At 42.2% G+C, this 25,943-nt stretch overlaps 1 protein-coding gene across 3 annotated transcripts; it reads left to right on the forward strand.

The window, feature by feature from the left end:
* Positions 1–161: 161 nt before the first annotated feature.
* gpr171 (G protein-coupled receptor 171) lies at positions 162–16,413 on the forward strand. 3 transcript variants are annotated; one of them, XM_049575807.1, is made up of 7 exons: positions 162–3,387; positions 6,546–6,762; positions 12,743–12,840; positions 12,921–13,109; positions 13,196–13,402; positions 14,957–15,085; positions 15,380–16,413. In XM_049575807.1, the coding sequence occupies exons 4-7, from the start codon at positions 12,939–12,941 to the stop codon at positions 15,905–15,907; spliced, it is 1,035 nt and encodes a 344-aa protein (XP_049431764.1). In that variant the 5' UTR covers positions 162–3,387; positions 6,546–6,762; positions 12,743–12,840; positions 12,921–12,938; the 3' UTR covers positions 15,908–16,413. The 3 variants fall into 3 exon arrangements, with proteins under 3 accessions (XP_049431764.1, XP_049431766.1, XP_049431765.1); XM_049575809.1 differs by having other exon boundaries at positions 13,199–13,402; XM_049575808.1 differs by lacking the exon at positions 12,743–12,840.
* Positions 16,414–25,943: the final 9,530 nt, after the last annotated feature.

The raw sequence follows: 25,943 nt of genomic DNA on the forward strand, positions 1-25,943 counted from the left end.
AGATTTAATATTTATATTTATATTTAGCATTTAGATTTAACATTTAGATTTAGATTTAGATTTAATATTTAGATTTAGATTTAACATTTAGATTTAGATTTAGATTTAACATTTAGATTTAGATTTAATATTTAGATTTAGATTTAACATTTAGATTTAGATTTAGATTTAATATTTAGATTTAGATTTAACATTTAGATTTAACATTTAGATTTAGATTTAGATTTAGCATTTAGATTTAGATTTAGCATTTAGATTTACCATTTAACATTTAGGTGCCACATTTAATATTTAGATTTAACTATTTAATATATTTCTAATTTAACAAATATTGCTGTAAATGTGGTAAAAGGTGACGTTAAAAAAATCACAATACTTTTTTAAACATTGTTTGAAGCTAAATGTGGCAAAATGTTGATGTTATTTTCAGCGTGAGACACTTTACAAACGGCACCCCATAAACTTTTGCCACTCGTGGTCAAAATTTCATTTACTGTGAATAGTTAAGTTAGAAGATGAACTGATCTCCAAAAGGCATGAAGTGACAGATGAAACATGCTTTTCACCATTTTAAGCAAGATCAGTGTTTTAATTTTGCTTTGTACAATTTTAGGAGAGCAGCACCATGCAAAGGTCTGGGCACCCCGAGCTCTCAGACAACTTTTCCCAGGGTCTCAGATGTTAATGAGCTTGTTCGGGCTCTGGCTTGTTCACAGTCATCGTTAGGAAAGGCCTAATTTTGAAGCTTTATAAAGACTCTGACTCCTGAAAGCTTGTCCCAACAATCAACAGCCATGAGCTCCTCTAAACAGCTGCCTAGCACTCTGAAAACTAAAAGACCTGATGAAGACTAGAAGAAGATAGCAAAGTGTTTTCAGGGAGCTGTTTCCTCAGTTGGTCATGTCAGTAAGAAATGGCAGTTAACAGGAACTGTGGAGGTCAAGCTGAAAACTCTCTGAGAGAGCTGCTCGTAGGATTGTTAGAAAGGCAAATCAAACCTCTGTTTGACTGCAAAAGACCTGCAGGAAGATTTCTCAGACTCTGGAGTGGTGGTGCACTGTTCTACTGTGCAGACACACCTGGACAAATATGAGCTTCATGGAAGAGTCATCAGAAGAAAACCTTTCCTGTGTCCTCACCACAACATTCAGCCTCACAAGTTTGCAAAGGAACATGTGAACAAGCCTGATGCTTTTTGGAAACAAGTCCTGTGGACTGATGAAGGTAAAACAGAACTTTGTGGACACAATGAGCAAAGGTATGTTTGGAGAACAAACTGTTAAACATGGGGGTGGATGGATGATGCTTTGGGCTTGTGTTGCAGCCAGTGGCACGGGGAACATTTCACAGGTAGAGGGAAGAATGGATTCAGTTAAATTCCAGACATCACAGCATCTGTAAAAAAGCTGCAGATGAAGAGAGGATGGCTTCTACAACAGGACAATGATCCTAAACACACCTCCAGATCCACAATGGACGACCTCAAGAGGAGCCAGCTGAAGGTTTGGCCACGCCCCTCACAGTCCCCCGACCTAAACATCATTAAACATCTGTGGATAGAGCTCAAAGAGCAGAGCATGAAGACGGCCCAAGAATCTCACAGAGCTAGAAGCCTTTTGCAGGAAGAATGGCTGAAAATCCTCCAAACAAGAACTGAAAGACTCTGAGCTGGATACACAAAGTGTTTAGATGATACCTGCCAAAGGGGGCGCTACTGAGCACTGACCATGCAGGGTGCCCAAACTTTTGCTTCAGTCCCTTTTCATTTTTTGTCATTTTGAAACTGTAAAATATTGAAATTAAAAAGTAATCTTGCTTAAAATATTGAAGAAATGTTTTATATTTAACGTCATGTCTCTTCATCTTCTACTTACTTAACTACTACTCACAGTAAACGAAATTTTGACCAGGGGGGCCCAAACTTTTCAATGCCACAGTATATGCGCAATATATTTTGGATATTCCAGATTAAATAGTATTCAGTGTACATTGTGTCCACTAGATGGTAGAATTAAGTTAGAGTACACTGGACATCATGTTTAGCAATCTATTCTGAGTGTGTTGTTGATGTGCAATAATTCTTATATAAAATAAATTCCTAAAATTATTTGTGTTACCACTTCTTCATATAACTGATAATAGGTCTGCTGCTGAATTCAGTGTCATGTTTCACTCGGCAGAACTCAGACTTAATAAGCCAGTAGTGATAAAATTGTGTGAACTGTCATTAAGGCAGATGAGCGGAGTGTTAGCTGGTAAACATCACGTTTATTCACTTTACATGGAGCTAAAATTAACACTGAATTATGCAAACTGTTTGCCTCATGCGTTATTGTCTGTTTATGTAAGAAATCATAAATCATGTTTTAGAAGGAGCAGATGTTTACCGTTAGGTAGCTCGGGCTGTGTTGAATTTAACAATATGCTAACGGAGCAAGGCAAGCTAATCGCTAACACGCTTGGTTAAAAAGGAAAACAACAAATGCTTTGAGACGGCTGTCAGAGACAACATGATCACATTATACCTTCTTAGCTATAACAGGCGCTGTGTTCCATGTTTTATTTCTTAATCGCTCCAGAAAAGAGGACTAACATACCGTTAGCATACTGTTCTAGACTGCTACCATAGGAAAATGCCGGTTTGGGTTTAGTGCCTGTAATTCATGCAAGGTAACATGGGAGCCAGGAATAAGGTGGATACAAAGCTCAATTTTCCTGAATAAAACACCATGTTTGTGTTTAAGAAGAATTTCTATATAATTTACACTGGATGAAAACACACAGGCTGTGGTACGTTACGGCCACAGTGGCTTAAAAAGCTTCCAGAGGACATTCACTGTCTTCAGTCACCAGGAGTTCAAGACCCACGCAAAATGGACTGTCCTAAATACTAAGTTGAAGTTGTGTAGAGGACAGGTGATAGGTACGTAGCCAGAACTACCTACTAACAAGAGCCCACACTGGCCAACGTAGTTGCTATGTTAAAAAGGGGCATACTGACGCCAACCAATGGCATGGAAGCGTCTTAAGAGGTCAGAAATGTTCTTGTTAACAGGACATTTTCTGTCATCTTAAAGCTACTCTTACCTTTCTTGCATTTCACACAGCACTTAGAAAAAATTTGAACATACACAAGTCCCACCTCCCTCCCTCTGCAACTCTACCTCCCTGCAAAGGCCTACTCCCCCCTCCCCCATTACGTCCTCATTACGTATATGATAGACGTAGGCGTCGGCAAGGTAACGTTAGATACACGGAAGAGGAGAGCGAGTGTAATGTTACAACCAAGAACCCTGGGTTTTAAAACTCAACCGGAGTCAGTGATGACTGATGAGTTTTAGACTAAGGTTACAGTGCTAACGTTGGATAGTAGCGTTAATGTTACTAGTAAGTGGAAACGCACAAGGAAGATAACGTTAATGTTTCAGAGGCTACGCTACAGTAGGCTAACGTTAGCCATTAGCAACTAATGTAACAACTAGCCTATGTTACATTAGAGTGAACTAAACATACCTGTCCAGCAGAAACTCTGCGACCATCTCGTCCCTTTTTAGCTCAGGATGAAGCTGCATTAGTCTTCGCCATCGCTCGAAAGCAGAGCCAATGTTGACCCGAGTTTTGGCTCTTGCACCATCAAGTTCTCTCTTAGTGTTAGCGTTTTCTGCTATATTCTTTGTTTTGCCAACTGATTTCCCTGTTGGAGCGGCTGGAGGTGGAAGCGGTGGTCTGCATTTGTCTGCCATTGTTATGGAGAAAAGTTTATACCCACAAGCGTCCCTGTTACTAGCCTATTTGTTGTCTCACAGACTCATGTTACACGAGCGGTTACGTCAGTGGGAGGCCTCCAAGTGGGGAAGACAGACAGGACGCTCGGCCAGTCATTGCATTCGGTTCACTTACATCAGCTTATTAATAGCATTTTAACCTAAACAAAGAAAAGCATAACATTTCCAGAAAGTTAAGTGTTGCTTTAATGCACATTTGATGAGTTAAAACATTATATTTTTACCTGTTAAGACCCGTAGAAGAACTACATGTTAATGTCTGCAGAACTCATGACGATGGCAAACAGATTGTGCGGTCAGGAGGAACAGTTACCAATAATTCTTTCAACATGGTTGTTGCATGTGAGTTTCATGACAAAATAAAGTTCTGTGAAGCCAACAGTCACACAAATGCGTAAATTAACTTTAAAGAGGAAGTCCAAAAAAAAAAAAAAAAAAATACATAGCCTAGGTATGTAGGAAGTGACTCATCATCTTTAACAGTTTAACATTTCCTCCAACAGAAATTGTGTTGGTCTCAGTGTTGTTGCATCAGGTAGGTTGTACGTGCGTCTTGTTTCTGACGGCTGCGGAACATTTTCTTGCACAATAATTCCTCTGTAAGGTGGAGCTGTTAAACTGAATTTTGGAACTAAAGTCTCTCTTATCTCAAAATTGTGGTTTATGAGACACATTCGTACTTACACAAGTGGTTAGTATTTTAGTTTGAAACTGCTGATTTATCAATCTTTGAGATCTGAACTTGCACAGAGGAGTCTGAGCTGCAACCTGCTCACAAACACTCTCTGGTTTGGTGTCGTGTTTCCTGTACAATATATTAACATGTTATATTTATATTTATATTTACTTTCTGTTAATTGTATATTTTAATAAAAAAAATAAGATGATGTGTCATTTCTGAATAGGATAGAAGTTGTAACTTGGAAAAAGTAATTAATGTTTTGTATTGTTGGTGGCTCCTGGCTTTGTTCAGTCGGTCAGTGACTGAAATATCTCAACACCTACTGGATGGATTGTGATAAAATGTGGTTCATCATTCATGTTGAACTGTAAGACAATGGACAATAGATGCTGCTTTTAAAACTCAGGATGTTTTCACTGTCTCCTCCACCTCCTCGTGCATGTGTGTGACAATCGTGTTCTATTCAGTTTGCATTGAAATAAAAGTTAGTGATGTAGTGAGAAGAAACGTCAAAAACAAAATGTATTGTCAATCACCAACTTTCAACTGAGGGAGCAGTGTTCGCATCCCGTAAGATTCTAAAGCTAAACCCTGTTCACTTTTTGTGTTTTTGTTGTCGAAGGTAAAAAAAAATGTAATTTTGTGGTGTTGTACCGATGTAGTGCGTTTATTTTGGAAAGAGACTATGTAAATGTAAAATTTCCCATGAAAGTAATAGCGTCTTATTTTGTTACTTTTGCTAAAATTGGTCAAATTAGTTGCCATATCTATCTACAAACATTATTAATCATTAATAAACAAGATTCAACCATAAAATGTGATCAGGTTTTGGACCATGTCCACTTTTGTGTCGGGGTCGTCTGCAGACTGACTTGGCAGACATCGCTGCCATCTTGTTTTTACCTGGGTTAGTGTATTGTGCTCATACTGCCGCTAGATGGTGCAAAAAAAAGTGTCCATGAATGAACACAACCAATCTAAGTTCGGTAGAATGAAGTATAAGGTCAAGTAAACCCAAAATGTAATGTCCTCACACGAGGACACAGGGTCTCAGAGGTATATTGAACGTTACATTTTAATGGCCAGGTGTCCAACATTTTGTGTATTTTTTCTTGAAGTATTTATGATTAAATACAATTTCTGATTCAAAGTTTCTAAAAATCTTATCTTCTAAAATCAACTTAGTAGTTCTTCTAGCCTCCATGAGGTAATGTTTGGTTTTAATGTGTAATGTTTGAGGCTGGTGTGGTGAATCGCTGAGGAGATTGAACGATCTGACAGAGTCTGGATGTCTGATCTGGGTTTTATACTGCAGTGGTTTGATTGTTGATGAGGTTCAGCTGCTGCTGGCACTCAGGAGGATCGGCAGGAGGAGGGAACCAGGAGGCTACGCCCAGCGATCACACAGAGACCGACTGAAAACAAACAGGAAACACAAAGGAGATGCAAAGCTGAAACCCTGACAAGTTTTTAGTTTTGCTGCTTAAATGTCCTACAATATTTCCTGCGAACACATCCCAGGTGAAAGTCCGGTCTTTGTTGGACCACCCCTCCCGGCCGCCCTTTCAGCTCCTTATGTCATGTTGTCACTGGCAGCATTTCAAACTTGACAGTCACTGACAAACAGAAGTATCTGATGATGACTTTGGAGTGAGAACAGGCTGAATTGTCGGCACAGACCTCTGCTGACACGTGTGAAAGGTGTGGAGGGAGGAGGTTTAGAGTGCTGTTCAACCATCTGTCAAACACTCCTGATGGAGGGTAGTGTTCTCTGAGATACTCAGGATCTCTGCTGTAAAAAAAAAGGCTACGAACACCAGTGTCTATAATCGTATAAGTCTATATGACATCTCATTTTCTCTTCTCGCTCACACCCTCACACACTGTCTTTAAAGTGTGAGCGTTATCTGTAAATATGAGATGAAACAGAACTGTTTTTTAGTCATCTGTGTCAGTTCCTCCTCTGCCTGTGTGCCACTGAAAAGGTCCATAATCATTTTGAAACTCACGTTAATCAACACCCAACTGCTGTAAAGCCCTTTGACAGCTGACTGTGTGTGTGTGTGTGTGTGTTGCAGGGAGGTGTGGCCTGTGATCAGACTGACGTACTTCTAACAGGCAGGGAAAACACCTTCCATCCGCCTGCAGCCCCGAGCACATGATCTGCAGCAACACACTGAATCAAACGTACCCTGAGGACCTGCGTGGGGGGAACCCAGAGTCCTGGTCAGTCCTCAGGGGATCCAACACGTGGTCTGAGGACCTTTGAGAGGACTGGATAAGTCAACACAGAAGGTAAGGGCTCATTTAGATTTTTAAGGTTCACAGTCTGATGATCAAACCACGTTAAATATCAGACGTGATGCGGGTTCCTCCTTCACTCAGTCTCATGCGGATGATTCACAGTAACAGGAATAAGAAGACGTTTTAATGAAAGAGCTCGACTGAGAGTTTGAAGGATGCCGTCGCCATAATGGACAAATTCATCCAAAACTGATTTAAAGAGTAAATCACCTTCAGAGATGGAGGATGGCGCCTGCCAAACTGCCGACCACTGTTAGAGACCAACAAAAACACAAAACCAGTTGTGATTTCATGACCTGTAGCTTTTTTCCTAGCAGGGGTGGAGCTATGAAAAAGCAGGTATTTTTAAACCCAAACATCTTTTCTGACTGACAACCAAGTATTTTTTATACCTAAACCTAACAGGCTGTTCTCATAACATTTTCATACATTTTCCTATGAAAAGTAACGCACCAAATTTCACACATATCCCACGTAATCATGGGGCATATACTCTGGAAAGCTGCGATCACGTGACCAATACATTGCTGGGAGTAAAGAAGGAAGCAGGTTGTGGTAGTGGATGGTTCACAAATCACAGGACTTCCCCCCTGGAGACCGTTATTCAGAACCCTGTGAATATTGAGTTATCTTAAGGTTCATCCTCACCATGTTACTTTTCCCAAACCGTTTAATCGCCTTTATTCAGGTCTGCACAAGATTTGGGGCAGGGAAGCTTTCTGATTGGATAGGGGGCGGGGCGGATGTCATGTGTTTACGTTTACCGGAAGAAAACACTGTAGTCCTCGCTCTGGATAACAAGATGCTTGACGACGCCGTTCTTAGTGCCTTTTTCGGGCGTGTTTTGCTTATATTCTTGAAGCAGCAGTACGACAACAACCTTGTTCTGCTAATGCTTCATCTGTTGAGGAGGAGAAGGGAGGTAGAAGGTCGAAGAAGGGAGATAGAAGACCGTGCTGTGGCGAATGGAAACCGGTGAGTGCAACGAGTCCGACTGCTCTATCTCAGCCCGTTGCTATGCAGCCCGTTGCTATGCGCGCTATATATGTCATCACGCCAGAAGGGCAAGGAAACGAGCATGCGCAGAAAGACCAGAATGGACTTAAAGAGGAATGAGTGTATACAAGCACACAAAATTCTTTCATTTGGAATGATAAATGGAATAAACCACCCGCTTTAATCGGATTTAATTTTCAATCAGAATGACCGTTTACATGACCACTTTTAATCGGAATGGCCTTTCATTCCGATTAAAAGTGGAATTAAACTGTCCATGTAAACGTACTGACTGTCATCTGTGGGGTGCTAATTCTTAGGATATCATAAAAACCATTGTGTGAGGATACGTTGAACCTAATGCAAACTGTTTTTATAAACTGTTCGTACATTTTCGGACGAAAAGTAATGCACCCAAATTCGTACATATCCGACATGTTTCGAAAGGCTGGTATCCCATTATCAATGCACTGATGGGTGTAAACAGGGAAGCAGTCCAGAGTGTTTGGAACTGAGTGAACCCTGAGTCATTCTTAGGTACACCCTTGCCATGTTTCTTTTCCTAAACCCAACCACAGTAACGTTACATAAAGTCTGTAATGTCATTTGTGGGGCACTAATTCTTTGGATATCATGAGAACCATTGTATGAGGATGTGTTGAGCCTAACCTAGGCTGTTCTCATAAACTTTTCGTACATTTTCCTACAAAAAAGTAACGCACCCAAATTCGTACATATCCCATGTATTTTGAAAGGCTGTGATCACGTGAACAAAGCGCTGACGGGAGTAAACAAGAAGGCAGTCCCGAGTGGTCTTGAAGGGAGGCAGGTTGGGGTGGTGGATTTCCCCCGGGACTTTTCCTTTGAGACACGTTTGGAACTGTGTGAACTCTGACTCATTTTTAGGTATACTCTTGCCATATTTCTTTTCTTAAACTTAATCACAGTAACGCTACCTTAACTACGTAACTTTACGTTAGACTGGAAGTGCCCCAGATACAGCACTGGAGACAGGACCCTGTTCATTCTTATGAAAGTTACTCAGTGGCGGTATGAAATTACCTAGATGATCGGTGCTGCTTCCACATCACTGGAACGGAATACGGAACTGTAAAAAAATGATTTAATCTTGCAGCTCTTATGGACTTACCGAATGTTATTGGACTGAATGGATTAAATACTAATGGTGAAACGAGTCATTTCACGGGGGTTGTGATGCGGGCGGCTAAATTTGTAGGATATCATATAAACTGTTGAATGAGGACATGTTGAACATAACTACACGTTGACCACAGCATTGTTGAAATGTAAAGTTTAAATATGAAGTTTCAACATATCCATTACAAAATAACGTACAAATGTAATGTAGCCGTAGCTCGCAGAAACATATAATGCCAACATTTATTTTGGCCATTTTGCTCCTTTGCGTCCTTTGGTGGTGGACTTGCCATGTTACTTCTTCCATAGTATCTTTAATAGCCTAAACCTAACCTCCTTAACTTTACCTTAACTACACAGCTCAGTACGTTAACGACATTTCGTCTTTGTGGGGCGCTAATAGAATATCATATGAACCACTGTATGAGGATACTTTGACCCTAACCACAGCATTGTTGAAACGTTAAGTTTCAGCAAAAGTTTTTATCATACCCATCACATAATAATGAACAAATGTAATATAACATTTATTCTGGCCAGTTGGTTGGCCATGAACGCAACACAGCCTCCCTGTTTTACTCCGTCAACCACCTTCTTCAAAAGGTATGTTGCGATATTTGGGCGTATTCGAACCGTCTTTCATAATATTTAAACGTAGGTGTGTTTCTCCTTCCGACCAGACATACAGCCTTTTCTACTCGGCATGTATCTTTACCCCAGCCTTCAAACTGTTGGGCTAGTCGGTGTGTTTACAATGCACAGAGCTGACGGTAAACAGGCAAGAGGCTGTGTGTCACAAACCCAGATAATATTATATCTCACATGTCTTAATTGGATAATGCTACACAGTATAACTATAAAAGAGGAAGAGATGGCCGGATATGCAGCAAAGGGCCGCAGATTGAAAACAAGCCTGTGGTCACTGCGGCAAGGACGCCTGCTCCACCCAATGAGCCACTGGGCACCCGGTTGGTGTATCACTGGGTGACATCTTCCTTCATCACCATGAACACACACATTGTAGTTTATTTCGTCTCAATGCCAAATACACCGTCCTGCTGCCACAGATGATCCAAACGTGGATCAATCCGCTGCTGAAAATAGTCGCCGAAAAAGTCCCTGTGTCCTCCTACTTGTTTGATAAAAACTTCAGTGAGCAGCTGTTTGAGGAAACTACTGATAAAACTATTTATGTATGTGTGTTTTTAAAGATTTTACATCTGATGACATTTAACCCCTGACTGTGTGTGGGCTGTCTGTGACATGTTGTCCGGTAAATGTGACTAATAACAGAAGTAAACAAGAATATTATGTTACTTTGACAAAAAGTACCATCCCTGCCTGCACACACACACACACACACACACACACACACACCTACATACTGTTGAGCAGATCATGTTGCCGAGCTGAGCTTTAATAATCTACATTACTGTTAATGTCAGTGTGGTTTTGAATGAGGTTTTCACTTCTGGTGCAGAGACTGCAGGTTGCTTCACTGTTGAGATGTTCTGTGTTTGATGGTGAAATGTATGCCTATAAGTGTATTCACTAATTTGAGGTGTTTGAGTCTTTTCTATTCATACCACTGTCTAATCCACAACATTTATCCGACAGCTTTAGTTACTTTACAAATTCAGATCTTTGCAGGCAAATTGTAAAATGATAAAAGCACAACTGAAAGAATTAGTCCCTTAGTCAGCTGGTTGATTGTGAAGCTTCGCCTGTTGATACATGTACTGGTTGTTACAACAGAATAAAGCAGCTGTGAGTGTTGTACAAAAGTTGGAAAGAAGCTGCTTTGTGTGTCTGGCTGAAAGTTTCCTGATTCACGACTTCCTGCTGCAGGCAGGTTGATATGTGACCGCAGAGTTTACTTGCATCCTGTGTGGTGATAGCTCAGCTACCTGTCTGTCACCTCCTGCTCCATTACAACACTCACATGGAAGAGGCCCTTTTTTGCTAGACATTCCTTTTTATTTCTTTTTCTTATTTAATATTTTAGTTTTTAAATTTGGTCCATTGCATCAATTCTCCATTAAAAGCTTGATGTGACGCCTGATAACTGCATTTGAGTTTTCTTTCGATAGTTCATTTAAATAAATCTGAAACAGGGTTTGGTGCAGTTTTATCTTCCCCCCACTGGGTTGGGAGAGAGTTACTGCCCCAAGCAAAGGAGCTGAAGCATCTGCGGGTCTTGTTCACCAGTGAGGGGAAAGTACGCAACCCTCACCTATGGTCATGAGCTTAAGGTAGTGACACAAAGAATGAGATTGCACATACAAGCGACAACTGGGCGGTAGCTGGGCTCAGCCTTAAGGCCCTGACACACCAAGCCGACGGTCGGCCGTCGACCAAAGTCGCGTCGTCGGTGAGCGTCTGTCGGCCTAGAGTTTGCACAGTGTGCCACACCATCGGCACTTTGGCATCGGCAAGTGAATCTGCCTGTAGTGAAACCTCACTCCACTCAGCTGCCCCACAGACCCGCTGCTTCTTCCCACTTTAACCTGAATAACAAGAAGAAGCAGCGGGTTTATTGGGCAGCTGAGTGAAGTGGAGCCTGCGGAGGAAACACCGGGACCGTCTGGATGTAATAGTCCGTGGAGGTGCTGCGGTGCTCGGCTGCACAGATAGGAAACCCCTCGGCTGACAGGATGTACCACTCTCTCACTCCGCTCTCTCTCACGCAGGCGCAGAACGTACGTGCTACTTGGCCGTCGGATGTAGTCCGTGTAGTGTGTTCAAATGCAACTGACACAGGGCGACGTGAGGCGACATAGACGATGCAACAGTTGGCTTTCGTCGCCGCTACTTCTTTGATGTCAGTTTGGTGTGTCCGCACCTTTAGCGATGAATAATTCCCATCCAGAGGGAGCTCGGAGTAGAGCTGCTGCTCCTTCACATTGAAAGGGGCCAGCTGATGTGGTTTGGTCGTCTTATCAGGATCCTCCTGGGCTCCTGCTGTTAGAGGGTTTCCCAGGCAAGTCCAACTGGTAGGAGGCCCGGGGCAGACCCAGAACACACTGGAGGGATTATATATCTCATCTGGCCTGGGAACGCCTCGGGATCTCCCAGGAGGAGCTGGAAAGCGTTGCAGGGAAAAGGCAGTGTTGTACTGAGCCTGCTGCCCCTGACCTGACCAGAAGCAAATGAACAGATGGATGACTTTGTCACGATAAGAAAAAGACTGACTTAAGATTGATTGGAATGAGTTTTATTACCTGTGACCTGACACCAAACCATCAAGGTCACGGGAGTGCGCACCAACTGAGGCAAAGCGGTCATGATTTTATTACAACATTGGAGATTTGTCTGTGACAGTTACATCACTAGAAATTTGTTTGGTGAAAGGGCAGCATCATCCAAAAGGGTTCACCAGTCCATGGATCTGGTAGGCACATACAGCTTTCAGGATAAAAGGTTCAGGCACCAGGTTGTGAGAGTTAGAAAGCAAGACACGAGGCAACATCGACAATCTGACAGGGAAAGTGAGCTGGTTTGTATACTGCCAGGCTGATGAGGGGAAACAGGAAGCAGCTGAGTATGTGGGCATGAAAGTGGTTACTGCAGAGCATGAGGGAGTGGCTGGGTTTGACATGACTGTGAGTGGTGACAGGTGGCAAAGTCTCAGGGTATCTTGCGGATGGATGAAGAACGACACAGACAACGACCAGTTGATTCAAATGTTGCATCAGACAAAAACAAATACAGAAATCCGTCAGGTAAAATCACCAAAAGTTTTATAACTCTGGCAGAAAAACCTGTCTCTCAGGTGATGAAGCACACGACTGTTTAAAGGTGGTTTTCCTTCCCACAGGCTGCTTCCTGTTTCCACCCCGACCGTCAGTCTGAACCCAAGACATCCATACCACAATCACAGCAGCTGCTGAGCATTCAGACTTCTCACCACACACAGTGAGCTCATTATCACACCTGCGACCTGTAACTGAACGGTGTTGAAGCTTTCTTTGCTGAACTTGTTTACTGTCTCTCAGCTGCAGGTTGAGCTCCTGATGATGCCTTCTTCCTCCAACTCCAGCTCTGTAGGAGCTGAGGAGGGGAAGCAGTGCATCCTCAATGACCAGATGGGACCCTTCACCGTCCTCTACATCCTCATCTTCATCATCAGTCTGCCTGGAATCCTGCTGTCTGTGTGGACCTTCATCTGCAGCCCCAGAGCCAAGGTAGGACGCTGTTTAGAAATGTATTTGTGTTAATATGAGATATTATTTAGTTTTTAAACATATTTGTGTATAATGTGTTCGTGCAGCAGAGCACCAGCGTGTACCTGGTCAACCTGCTGGTGGCCGACCTGCTGCTGCTGCTCGCTCTGCCCTTCAAGATCCTGAAGGACCTTGGGGCAGCGCCGTGGAGCCTCATGGTGTTCCACTGCCAGGCCAGCGGTGTCACCATCTACATCAGCCTCTACGCATCCATCGCCTTTCTGGCCCTCATCATCACTGACCGCTACCTGCAGGTAGGGCTGAACACATCTTCATCACAGGGGCAGGTGATGACGATGTATCAGCTTCGTGAACGAATCATACTCTTAAACTGGACCCACATTGAGCCATCAAATAAGCTTTTAAGCAGAGAACACAGAAAGCTTTATCATCAGTTTATCAGTTACAGGTGTCAACTGCTTCAGCTAAAACCTGAAATATTGCAAAAAGGTTTTTACGCTTGGCTGAGGCAGAAAAATTGGCGCAAAATGCGACTGAATGCAACAGAAATGATGATGTACATGAAGCATGAAGAGCTGAAAACATCAGATGTGTGTGGAGTGATGAGGAGACTGTAGCCTTCCTCGCATTAAAGCATAAAAAAACAGAACTATAATTCCATCGTGTTTTCTTCCACATGGTTTTCCATCGTTACAGCTTTGTCTTGAGCTGTCTGAATCACCCCTTCTTCTTCTGTCGTGGTCTATGGCACCAACTGGGATCAGCTCCCACATTGTCTTACGCAGACTTTCAGTAAATTAAAGTAAAATTTCGATGGAAACTTGACAAATTTTATCAGTTTAATGAATTGCAACATTATGTCTGATATGTCCTGCAGATAAAATGATAAACATTAATTAATTTATTAACAAAAAATTATATAATTTGTGCAAATTTGACAGCACAAAGCAATTTGCCAGAATACTTGCTGGCACTGTACATTTCTGTAAATCACGGGTGTGTAACATTCCTACGTTATTATGTAAAGGTAGAAGTTTTCTGTACATTTGCGTGTGGTTATGTTTCGGCACAAAAAACACTTGTTTATTTATAGAAAAAGATGTTTTGGCCTAAAAAAAAACTGTTTTTGGTTTCCCAATCACTGTTGGAAATGCTGCTAAAAAATGAGTTTGGTGGCACAGTCGCCATTGGAAATGTAGCAATTGCTGATTAAAAAAACCCTGCTTTTGGTGGCACAATTACTGCAAAAAATACAGAAATGGCTCACTAAAGCACACCAGCTTTTGGTGGCATAATGGTCGCTGGAAACGCAGCAATGGCTTGCCTCCATAAAACAGTCACATTTGATTGCAAAATGGCCGCTAGAAATACAGCAATGGCTTGCTTAAAAACAGCAGCTTTTGGTGGCACAATCGCCCCTGGAAACACAGCAATGTCTCGCTATAAATACAATCTGTGTTGTTGTTGTTTGGGCTTGAACAGTGGTCTGCAGCATGGTAGCTGTTGTTCCTAGCTGTCACGCCATCCACCATCCCCTCCACCTCTCGATAAATCAGCTCATATACATGTAATTAGAGCAACGTCACATTGGAAATGCTGACGTGTACTTATATGAAACGTACATATGTAACATATCTGTGGTTTGCAGAAACGTTCAGTGCCAACATTTTTATCTGTTTCTGCCTCAACTGTTGCATCCAGAACCTTGACTTACTTTCCATCAGGTGTTCGGATACATTTGCCGTTAGTGAAACAATATCTGGACTTTTTCTGAACCAAAGTTATACGTGGAAACAGTGTGTTTGGTGTTGGTGTTCCTGATGGCTGACGGATCTCTTCTCCTGCAGGACTGCCAAACTCTGCGCTCTCTACGGCTCCAGGAGGTCGGCTTCGCCCGGCTGCTGTCGGTGGTCGTCTGGCTGCTGCTGCTGCTCATCATGGTGCCCAACATGGCTCTGCCCATACAGCAAGTACAGGTACTGTAGTACTACTGATTGGAGAACTGCTGCAACTACTGCTATGACTACCACTACCTCTACTTCTACTGCTACTCAGCATCAGTTCCTGCTCCAGGTCTGGTAAGGTGCTGTTGAATTGATGCAAGTCTGTGTATAAATATGTCTGATACCTGGAGGTGATCCAAGGTGGCGCTCTAATCGCAGCCGTACAGTTACACTGCTGCTACTTCTAGTTCTGCAGCTTCAACTGCTTTTCATCATTTATAATGAAAATCTATCTGCCAAATGTAACTGTGAAACCTGTCTGTGCAGGAGCGGCGGTACCTCAGCTGTTCATCTCTGAAGAATGACATCGGCCTCCACTGGCACACCCTGACCGTCTTCCTCTGCACAGCGTTGTTCCTCAACGCCTCTGTCATCGTGCTCCTCTCCAGCGGCCTGGCTCTCAAAAGACTCCTGCACAGCCGCAAAGACCCCAAACTCTGGGTTGACGCCCGGCAGGCAGCAGTGAGCCTGGCGGCCATGGTGTTGGCCTATATCCTCTGCTTCGTGCCTTACCACGTCGTCAGGACGCCATACACGTTGGCCCAGACTGAAGTCATCACGGATTGCCACACCAAGAGGCAGCTGTTTCTAGGGAAGGAGTCGACGCTGCTGCTGAGCGTGCTCCACCTCTGCTTCGACCCCCTGCTCCTCTACCACCTCCACACACAGTTCAGACAGACGGTTCACAAGATGTTCCCCTGCAGCAGGGAGCAGACGATCAGCGACACAGAGGAACAGGCTGCGAAGGAAATGATGGAACCTGCAACTTCCGCGCAGCAAGAGGACGCCGTCTAACCACAGATGTTCTGTTCATATCTAACACAGATATACACAAGACACATGGAACAAAGAATGATGCAGAAACTGAGACACAGGACATGTTAACTGTAGCTTAGCACAAAGACTGGGAGCATATGGAAACTGCTCGCCTGACGACACACCTTCAACAGCTCCACATGGACAAAAAACTGTTTTCGAAAAGTTTGCTTATGCACCAAATCAATCTCATGACACCAGGACTCCTGAGAAACCTGAAATAATTTGAATCAAAGACTTTTAATAATTATTTAACTGCATGTATGATCCTTGTTCTGTGTTAAGTTGGTGTTGAGTTTCTGAGAATCTTTACATGTATCGTCCCTAATTTACATTGATTCATGCAGTCTGATGCCGTTAAAGTTTCTTTACATCTGTAATATTTGTAAAAACCAGAGTGAATAGACTCTCTGCTTATCTGAATTATGATGAGTTCAGACACATTATGTTGTTAAAATGAATAATAAATGGAGCTGAGAGTGTCATTCTGTGTTCAGGGCAGCAGGTGGCAGCAGTGACCAGGATTGATCCAGATCAGGTTCACTGAGTTCTCCATCAGTTCCCTCAGTACTGTTTTTTTAATCCAGGATTCAAGACGTCCTATGCAGAGTGAAAACACACCATACACTGAAATTCTTAATTACCAGTCTCCCTAAATAATAATAACAATGGAATAAAAGTTTTAAGATTTAAAATATATACACACACATTCATGTACTCCTGTCCTTGTGAGGACCCCGTTGACATAATGCATTACCTGGCCCCTCACCCTACGGGACTGTTTGTTATTTATGAGGGGGGAGGGGTTGGTGCAGAAAGGCTGAGGCTGTCAAATAATATATTTAAGCACTGGGGAAAGTTTTTTTTATTTTGGCCTAGGGGAGAGGCATACAAATTTAAATGATTGGATTTTGTACTTACTTTTGTACTTTTATTTTACTGCAGATTTTAAAAGCAAACGTGCCTTCTATACGTTGGTAATTTTTCAGATCTTAGTGTTAAATTTTTCTGATTTTTAAATAAAAGCACAACTTTTGGAGTTTTTTTTTTTTTTTATTTATTTTTTTTTTTTTAAGAAAACATGCCTTCCAAAATGACGCCATATATCATAGTCAGAAACTCTAAAATCAGAAATCATTGTCGGATTTTCAAATTCCAGATTGCCCTTGGACACATCATGCGACACAAGCTTGTCAGAAAAAAACAAAACATAACCAGATCTGAGCTTAAAAAAGTGATATTGCTATACTGATACTGTTTTTCGGCAAAAAATAAACTGTTTGCATTTCAACTTCAACTTTTAACTTTCAAACTTCAAAGGGTAAGTTTTAAAAATATATATTATAACTAATTTATGGTGGAGGGAGGGTCATGCATTTTCCATCAGTCAGTCAAGGAGGCTCAAGGAAAAAATGTTGTAGCTTCGGGTAGGGTCAAAATCAAAAGAGCCACCTCCCTCTTCTGATAAGTAAAGAACAGTCTCTCGCTTTCTGTTCCCACAGTTCATCTTAAAATGGGAAAAGTAGCTTTTAGCTATGCTGCCCTGCAGATTGGGTTAGGGTCTTAGGGAGCTGGTCTATTCAGGTGTTTTTAGAAACAAAATGAAGGAGCTGAGGAGGGCGCATCAGGCTGTGGATGCTTTAACTAACTATTTACCTTTATGTGATCCAGGATATGCTGACCCAACCTGGCCTCACTCCAACATTGTCAAATACTGGCGTTTGGTCAGTGACTTTCAACGTCAAACACAGACGAAAAAAGCTGTCCTTTCACGTCGGCATGATACACAGCTGGACGCTGTCATTGTTTAATGGCGTCTGGCAGCATCAGAGGGAAATGTGGCAGTACAACAACGCAAATTAAGGTGGCTTGAAGTCCAAGTACGGCGGTAGATGGGTCAAACAACCTCCGACTTTCACCCAGGAGGACGGTGTTCACTTCTTGTAAGATTGTAAAGCTGCTGCAGATTTGTAACTGATATCCATCTTCTTAAAATGGAGAACAAGACAGTTTGTTCTTGAACCTTCCTAAAATGTGAGTCTGTTCCTTTAACCAGTCCGTGCTCCATCTTTCAGTTCGGCTCTGGACTCAGAGATGATCTAATGGAGTGAACACGGAGCCAGAGGCCCGACCTTCTGATTGGGAGATAACACATATAAAATGATCCACAGCAGCTTGTAATAACGCTTAATTATGTCTCACGGTGCTCGAGAACAAATTACAGTCTGACTGTAACAAAATAAACTCTGTGAAATCGATTCTGCATTTTTGGTCGGAGACGTAGTGAAGAAAAGGAACTGAATCAGATAATCAGATTTATGTTCTTTAAAACGGCTTTATTGGATTAGGATGAAAAAAAACTGAAACCACAGAAAATACACAGGATACAGAAAATATGTGTAACACATGCTGGAGGAGGACACAGGACAAGATCACAGAATGACACAAAGTCAGGATAAAATCTGACCTGCCGATAACATGTCAGTAATCATCATCAATAACTTCACTTCTGTATTTTGTCCAGTTTGGGTCAAAAGGAAAATCACCAATTTAATACTTTATGACATATTGGAAGAGTTTTAAAGGGTAGAATTAAAGTTTTAAACGTACAGCAGTAAAGTTTGTGAGATCCCAGAAAATAAAGAAGTGATGCCAACACAGTGCAAGAGTGACAAGATACAGACACAACAAACAATAACGGCCAATTAAAGTGTGTTTTTCTCTTTGGATGGAACAACGCTAGACTTTCCCCCTGCCTCCAGTCCCATCTTGGACTTGTCTCGTATTTCTGTACGTTCTTATGAAGCGGATACACTGAAACTTTACATTTACATGTGGTTAGGTCAAGACAAAATATACTTAATATGGTTAGAAAGATCATGGTTAAAATATCTGCTTTCAATGGCACTATCAGGAAACCCAACAATGGCTCTTTTTGTCGCACTATCCCAGGACGAAATCCAGCCATGTCTAGGTAAAAAACAACCACTTCTCATTGCACTATCCCAGCAAGAATTTTTCAATAAATTACAACCACTTTTTGTTGCAAAATCCTGATAGGAAATGCAGCCATTTATCTGTAAAAAACCCAACTGCTTTCTATGGCACTAACCCGGTAGGGGACAAAATAATGTATTTCTGAAAAAAAACCCCCAACAACTTTTCATTGCATTATCCCAGCCTGAAACACAATTTTTTAATTAAAAAAAACAACAGCCTTTTGTCAAACTATCCTGGCAGGAAACACAACAATATCTCAGTAAAGAAATAATCACTTGTCATTGCACTATCCCAGCTAGAAACACAATTTTTTGGTAAAATTACAGCCACTTTTTGTCGCAAAATCCCGATAAGAAATGTAGCAATGTCTCCGTAAAAATGCCTCCTATGGCACTATCCCAGCAGGAAACAAGGTTGTGTCTTTGTAGGAAAAAAACAAAATCTTTTAATGCCACTATCCCGGCTAGAAACACAATTTGTTAAAAAAACAATTGCTTTTTGTCAAACTATCCCAACAGGAAAACACAATGATGTCTTTGTAAAAACAGCCACTTTTCATCACACTATCCCGGCTAGAAACACAATTTTTCAGTAAAATAACAATCACTTTTTGCGGCACTATCCCAATAAGAAATGCAGCCATGTTTTGGTAAAAAACAGTGGCTTTTTGTGGCACCATCCTGGCAGGAAATGCAGTGATTTCTTTGTAACAAACAACACTATGTATGGCACTATTCCAGCAGGAAACACAGTGATGTTCCAGTAAAAACCAACCTTTTTTCATCGCACTATCTCAGCTAGAAACACATCAGTGTCTTGGTAAGAAACAGTCACTCTTCGTTGCAGTATCCCAGCTAGAAACACAGTTTTTCTGTACAATTATAACCACTTTTTGTCAGACAATCCTGATAGGAAATGCAGCTATGTCTCAGTTAAAACAGACACTTTTCGAGGTACTATCCCGGCAGGAAATACAGCCATGTAACAGTAAAAAACAGCCGCTTTTTATGGCACTATCATGGCATGAAACGCAGCAATGTCTTCGTACAAAACCATTTCTGTGACAATTTTCTGGCAGAAAACAAAGCTGTGTCTCAGTAGAAAATACAACAGCTTTTCATGACAGTATCCCAGCTAGAAAAACAATGTTTCGGTAAAATAACAACCACTGCTTGTCACACAGTCCTGATAGGAAATGCAGCCATGTCTCAGTAAGCACTCTCGCCCAGGTGACACGCCATCCACTGCTCCCTCCACCTCCAGATGACAACGTCAGCTTATACGACACGATTAAAACATATGAAATGTTCAAATGTAACATATCTGTGTTTTGCAGAATTGTGCGAAGACAACATTTTCTCCTGGTGCCCGGGCTGGAGAAATGAGCTCTCTAGCGCCCCCATTTTGTTTGATGGGCTCAATAATGGAGGGGTCCCCTCAGATTATGTGTGGTCATATGCCTACAAAGTTGTGTGGTGATGGGTGAAACCCTTGAGATGTTCTACACCTTTATGTGATGAGCCACGCCCTCCGCAATATTCATTGCCTTATAGAAGCTCAGTTTTAGGAAGTTTTCCAACTTTTGCCAAGAGGGAACGTTAGATATTGGTCCCTAGATTATGTTCACCCAGTTTCATGCAGATCGCTCAAACTTCCTAGGAAGAGATCCATTTGAAGTGTTTTTCAAAAAATTCAAAATGGTGGAAAATCTATATAAGCGGAAGTTATGGGTTCTTGAGGCAAATGTGTTCCTCATGAGGAGAGGCATCTCTGTGCAAAGTTTCATGTCTCTACCACATACGGGGCATGAGATATGCCCATTCAAAGTTTGACATTTCAATGGGTTGCTATAGCGCCCCCCTTTGGCCAATTGATGTAATATTGCTTCATTGGCATCCTCCCATGACCCTCTACCACTGTGCCAAATTTCACATGGATTGACCAAGTCAGTGAGGAGAGAAACGTGGAACACACACACACAGAGTTTTCATCATTATATAATAACATCTGAACATCCGTTTACAAAGACTAAAACAGCTCCTGCAGTATAATCCAAGTCATGAAGATATGACTTAGGCGTGAAAGTCCACAGACAAAGTGACGATATTTGATGAGTTGGGATGAGAGCATGATGGCATCCCGGTCTCACTCAGAAGACACTGCATAGAGCTGCTTGGGCAGTCACTCTCGGTGTCAGACAAATAAACTGATGGAGGCACCGTAGACCAGCAGCTCCATGAGCAGCATGGTAAAATGACGAGCAGAGAGCATAGTATCCCTTACGTTCAGTCGAATTTCAGTGAAAATGCTTTTGTTTGTGAAGTTGTGCTCTTGTTAAACTCTTTCACTGCAATTCATAAAGAAGGTTCACCTTTTCTGGATTCTCCGTTCACCATGGAAGAATGCGAGAGACACTAAGTTTTACTCACAAATTTAACATAACACAGTGTGAATATCTGATATACTCATGATCATGTTGTGTGTAAAGTATTCTTTTAACACAGACATGAGACTAAAATTCATCTGAACATCTCAGTCTCAGAAACATAAAGAATAAGCTTCCAGAATGTTGAACTATTTCTTTGTTCCTGCCAAAGCAGGGCTTTTTTTTCTGTCTCTCTTTAGATATTTTTTATTCTCTCTTGTCACTCCTCCCTCCGTCTCTCGTTCTCTCGTTTCTTTCTGTCCTTTTTAAGTCCGACTGGTCACCAAAATGCCACCAGACGAGCCATTTATAGAGAGAGGGAGAGGAAGAGTGAGAGGGATGGAGGTCATTTGGTGTCGTGGGAATGGCTCTAAAAATCACACACACACACAAACACACACACACACACACATACACACACTGCTCCACAACTGCTTTCAATTTCTGACTCGAGGTCAGTCACATTTAGTCCTTCCTCCTCCAGCACACTTTATACACATCCTTTCTTCTCAGTGTCTCTCTTCACGGACGAAGTATTCAGATCCTGTACTGCAGTAAAAATACAGTCACCACACTGTACAGAAAAGGTTCCTGCAGTGAAAATATGTATCAGGAAAATGTCGTCAAGTATAAAAACATCCCCTGTGACTGTTGTACCATTATATATCACATATTATATACCCAATGTAGGGGTCATCCCTATGTTCCCTCCTATGTTCTGCAACTGGGGAACATAAGACCCGTTTTTGGAAAAAGATAGATAGATAGATAGATAGATAGATAGATAGATAGCCTAATGCTGTCTATATTTTGTGTATAGGCTATGTGTGTGATGGCCTATTAATTCAACTTTATTTCCAGCACCTGTAACCTAAAGGCTATGCATGAATGGGACAGACACTGTCAACATTATGAAGAATAACCTACATTATAGTATTTGGATATGCGCGTCAAATGGGCTATATCTTATATGCATGAAAAAAGAAAAAAGCGACCCGCACACCAAAAGAGCTCCCGTATGCAATTTTTTATTTTGCGTGACGTTTCAAGCGTGATGCTCTTCCTCAGACTGCTAAACCTATATCTGATATGCAACATTAAAGGATAACTTTTATTTTTCAACCTGGGCTCTATCTCCCCATGTGTATGTGTGCGTATGATTCATAGGTACAACTCGTTCTAAAATTGGTTCAGTATTGAGGGAGGTGGATGCAGCCGGCAGCCGCGAAACAAGCTAAAACAGTAACAGGGGCAAATGCGTCCCGTATAAGTTTGCGCATTAAAAGTGCTTTTTTTCACCACTGACCGGTTCAGATCGCCAGTGCTATCTCTGTAAATAGCATGCTAACTTAGCCTTTCCCTTACCTCTGGGCTGTGTGACGTCATCTCACGAGAGCTTTGCTTGTTGCCGGAAGAAAACAGAGGAGCCATGCTGAGCACCGCTCAGAGTGGCGCTGGTTGTCCCGGAGTACAGCTGAGAGTTTTACTGCATCGATTGAAAACAATGGTTCGTGTTTGTGCTTATCCGAATTGCAAGAACAGGATGTCGCGCAACACCCCGTACAGCTTTCATAGGCTGCCTTTGTCGGACGGCGAGATGCTGAAGTTGTGGCTAGTTGTGCTACAAATGGATGCTAACACTCCTGTCCAGACACTGCACCTTGCAGACCATCGGGTCTGCAGTGCTCACTTCTCCCAAGATGACTACTGCCAGCCGAAGAAGAGAAGACATCCAATCCCGAAACACCTCTTCCTCAAGAAAACGGCTGTCCCACGAGTAGAGAGAGCTACAGACACAGTGGAGCAAAGCTCTTGCGAGATGACGTCACAGCCCAGAGCAAGTGAAGGGTAAGAGAAAAGCTTAGTATGCTATTTACAGAGATAGCACTGGCAATCTGAACCGGTCAGTGGCGAAAAAAAAGCACTTTTAATGCGCAAACTTATACGGGACACATTTACCCCCGTTACTGTTTTAGCTCGTTTCGCGGCTGCCGGCTGCATCTGCCTCCCTCAATACTGAACCAATTTTAAAACGAGTTGTACCTATGAATCATACGCACACATACACATGGGGAAATAGGGCCCAGGTTGAAAAATACCAAAGTTATCCTTTAAACTCTGCGGGAAAATGCTGAATTAAATCAGGGAAGCCCTGAATAGGCTATATGTCGCAGAATTCGGCAATTATAGTGGAGAAAATGAGCTTCTAAATATGCGTGACTCTTGGGGAACGTTGTCTGCGCCTTTGGGCATTGAATCAAAGATCTTTCGCGTTTTGGGAGGAACATCGTACCCGGGGAACATAGGTACGGTCCCCTGACGTATACACAACAACCGTATCACTGCACAGAGAAAAGCTGGTGTCTACTCATGAAATGGAAGTTTGTTTTAATGGCAGCATGAAGTGTAAACATTAACATGTTACCATCAGCTAGCTCAATGGTGCTAGGTGAGCTAACAGTAGATGCACGCTTCCTTCTGCGTGGTGTAGTTCAGTAGAAAGTAAAGTGTTCCTACATGAAACTGCTCATAACTAATCTGTTGATTATCGACTTTGAACGGAGACATTGCTGCACTACGAGCTTAGTGCCTTCTAGTTCCACTATACCGGAGAGAAGGCAGACATGTCTACGCCTGATATCTCCAACACTCTGCCAGTAACAACATAATATAAGCAGCTGGAAAGTGCCTATAGGGCCAGTGGGAGGGGAGGGGACGTGGATGGGTCCAACAAACCCTGGACTTTCACCCAGGAGCTCGGTGTTCACTTCCTGTGTGAATGTAGAGCCAATCCTTGATGTTTTCTTCTAAACCTAACATTGTGCTTTTGTTACCTATACCTAACCACAGAGGGAAATAAATACAAGGTGTTTAACCTTAAATCACCACAACAGGTGCCATCTGGCCGACCGATGACGTATCATATCACTGCGAAAGGTGGCTTTTGACGTCATCTGATTCCGAAATTACTGAAAAAGTGTTTGATGACTTTAGGGATAAGGTCAGGCCAGCAAGCACCCTCTCATCCAGCCTGTTCTCACTCCCAACTTGTCAAATACCACCACTTTGTCCATGGTCCTTGGCTTCAAACACCGACACACAGAGGAACCCTTTGTGGTGGTACGATGCAGCAAGCATACTGTCATATAAAGATTCAGTAAGCCTGTTTCGGGAGGTTGGGAAGGGGAGGTGGACGGGTCAAACAAACTTTCACCCTGGAACCCGCTGTTCATTTTGCATGTCAAATTAAAAGTCAATGAAGTCATTTTGATAGCAGCTAATGTAAGTCACAACTTTCACCCAGACGGTGTCTCTGAACGTCCAAAACTGACATAGGAGCGCACCTAGCATGTCTCATTTTAACAAGACAGGCCACTGACCAAGCGTCAGTATCTGATGAGTTGAAGGTGAGAATGCGTTGCTATCTACACTTCAGACGTGTTTAATATCACTGACCTGAACATGTGACATTAAAATTAGCTCCCTTCAGTGACAGGAATAAATCCACCGGAGCTAAAGATAGAGAGAGAACACAAGGAGTGAGGAGAGAGAGAGAGACGTTCACAGTGAATCAGAGATTGTTTTCTATAAAGAGCCTGAGAAATATTAAAGAGCTGAGATGGAAAATACTTTAGACTGTGTGTGTGTGTGTGTGTGTGTGTCGTCTGACCTCTTTAACCGTCTGACTAAACCTCAGAGAAAATAACAGACAGATATCTGATGGCCTTCGTCATCAGTCTGGTTCGACACAGAGAGTTTCAGCAGATCTGATCCGGAGACGTTTGATTCATTCTTCAGATTTCTAACGTCTCTCTGCAGCTCTGTCTGTTTGCACCGCTCTGATCCACCAACCCAAACACGTCCACCTCGTGTTTGCTCGTACATTTTTAATAAAGAACATACATAGCCATAGCTCCACTGCAGCTGCCTCACAACAAAAACCTCCTGCTGTTTGATGGTGGGAAAGTTTTTACTGTGAAGCAGCAGGACATTTTACGTCACAGCTCTGATACAACAAAGTAACGCTGATATGTAAATTATTAATGAAAAATAAAACCCGGTCCACTTGTCAACAAATATGTTTGCCTTGTCCCGCCCTCCTGCGCTGTGATTGGCTGCTAAAGAAGCATCAATATAATTGTAACTGTTTTCACCTACTGAGATTTTTTTTTACCTACATGTGAGATATTGTCAGGCGAACAACCTACAAGTGTCTGCTACCATCAACCACTTCAAGTTTTATAATAGAGAAAACACGTTGTGAGGAATTAAACTGAAAGTGGACGCTGTCCGATGTTAGAAATGAGTCTTAATTCTAGCAGTGTGAGTTGTGATGGTGACATCACCAAAAACAACATCATCCTCACTGCGACCTCGTCACATGTCCACGTTTGGTGGACATGTGACAACTTTCCACGTCCACATGTGACGTCCAAGGTACCCTGGGTGTGTTGGTTGTTGACGTTCTGGAACGCCGTGTCAACTTCAGCCTGTTACATGCATTGTCTGTTTTCAAAATACACTTCTGTTTTCACAGGAAATGTACAGTTTGCATACAGTCTCTTTCAAAATAAAAGCACTACGTCAGTA

Source organism: Epinephelus fuscoguttatus, linkage group LG5 (genome assembly GCF_011397635.1).
Source record: "Epinephelus fuscoguttatus linkage group LG5, E.fuscoguttatus.final_Chr_v1".
NCBI lineage: Eukaryota > Metazoa > Chordata > Actinopteri > Perciformes > Serranidae > Epinephelus > Epinephelus fuscoguttatus.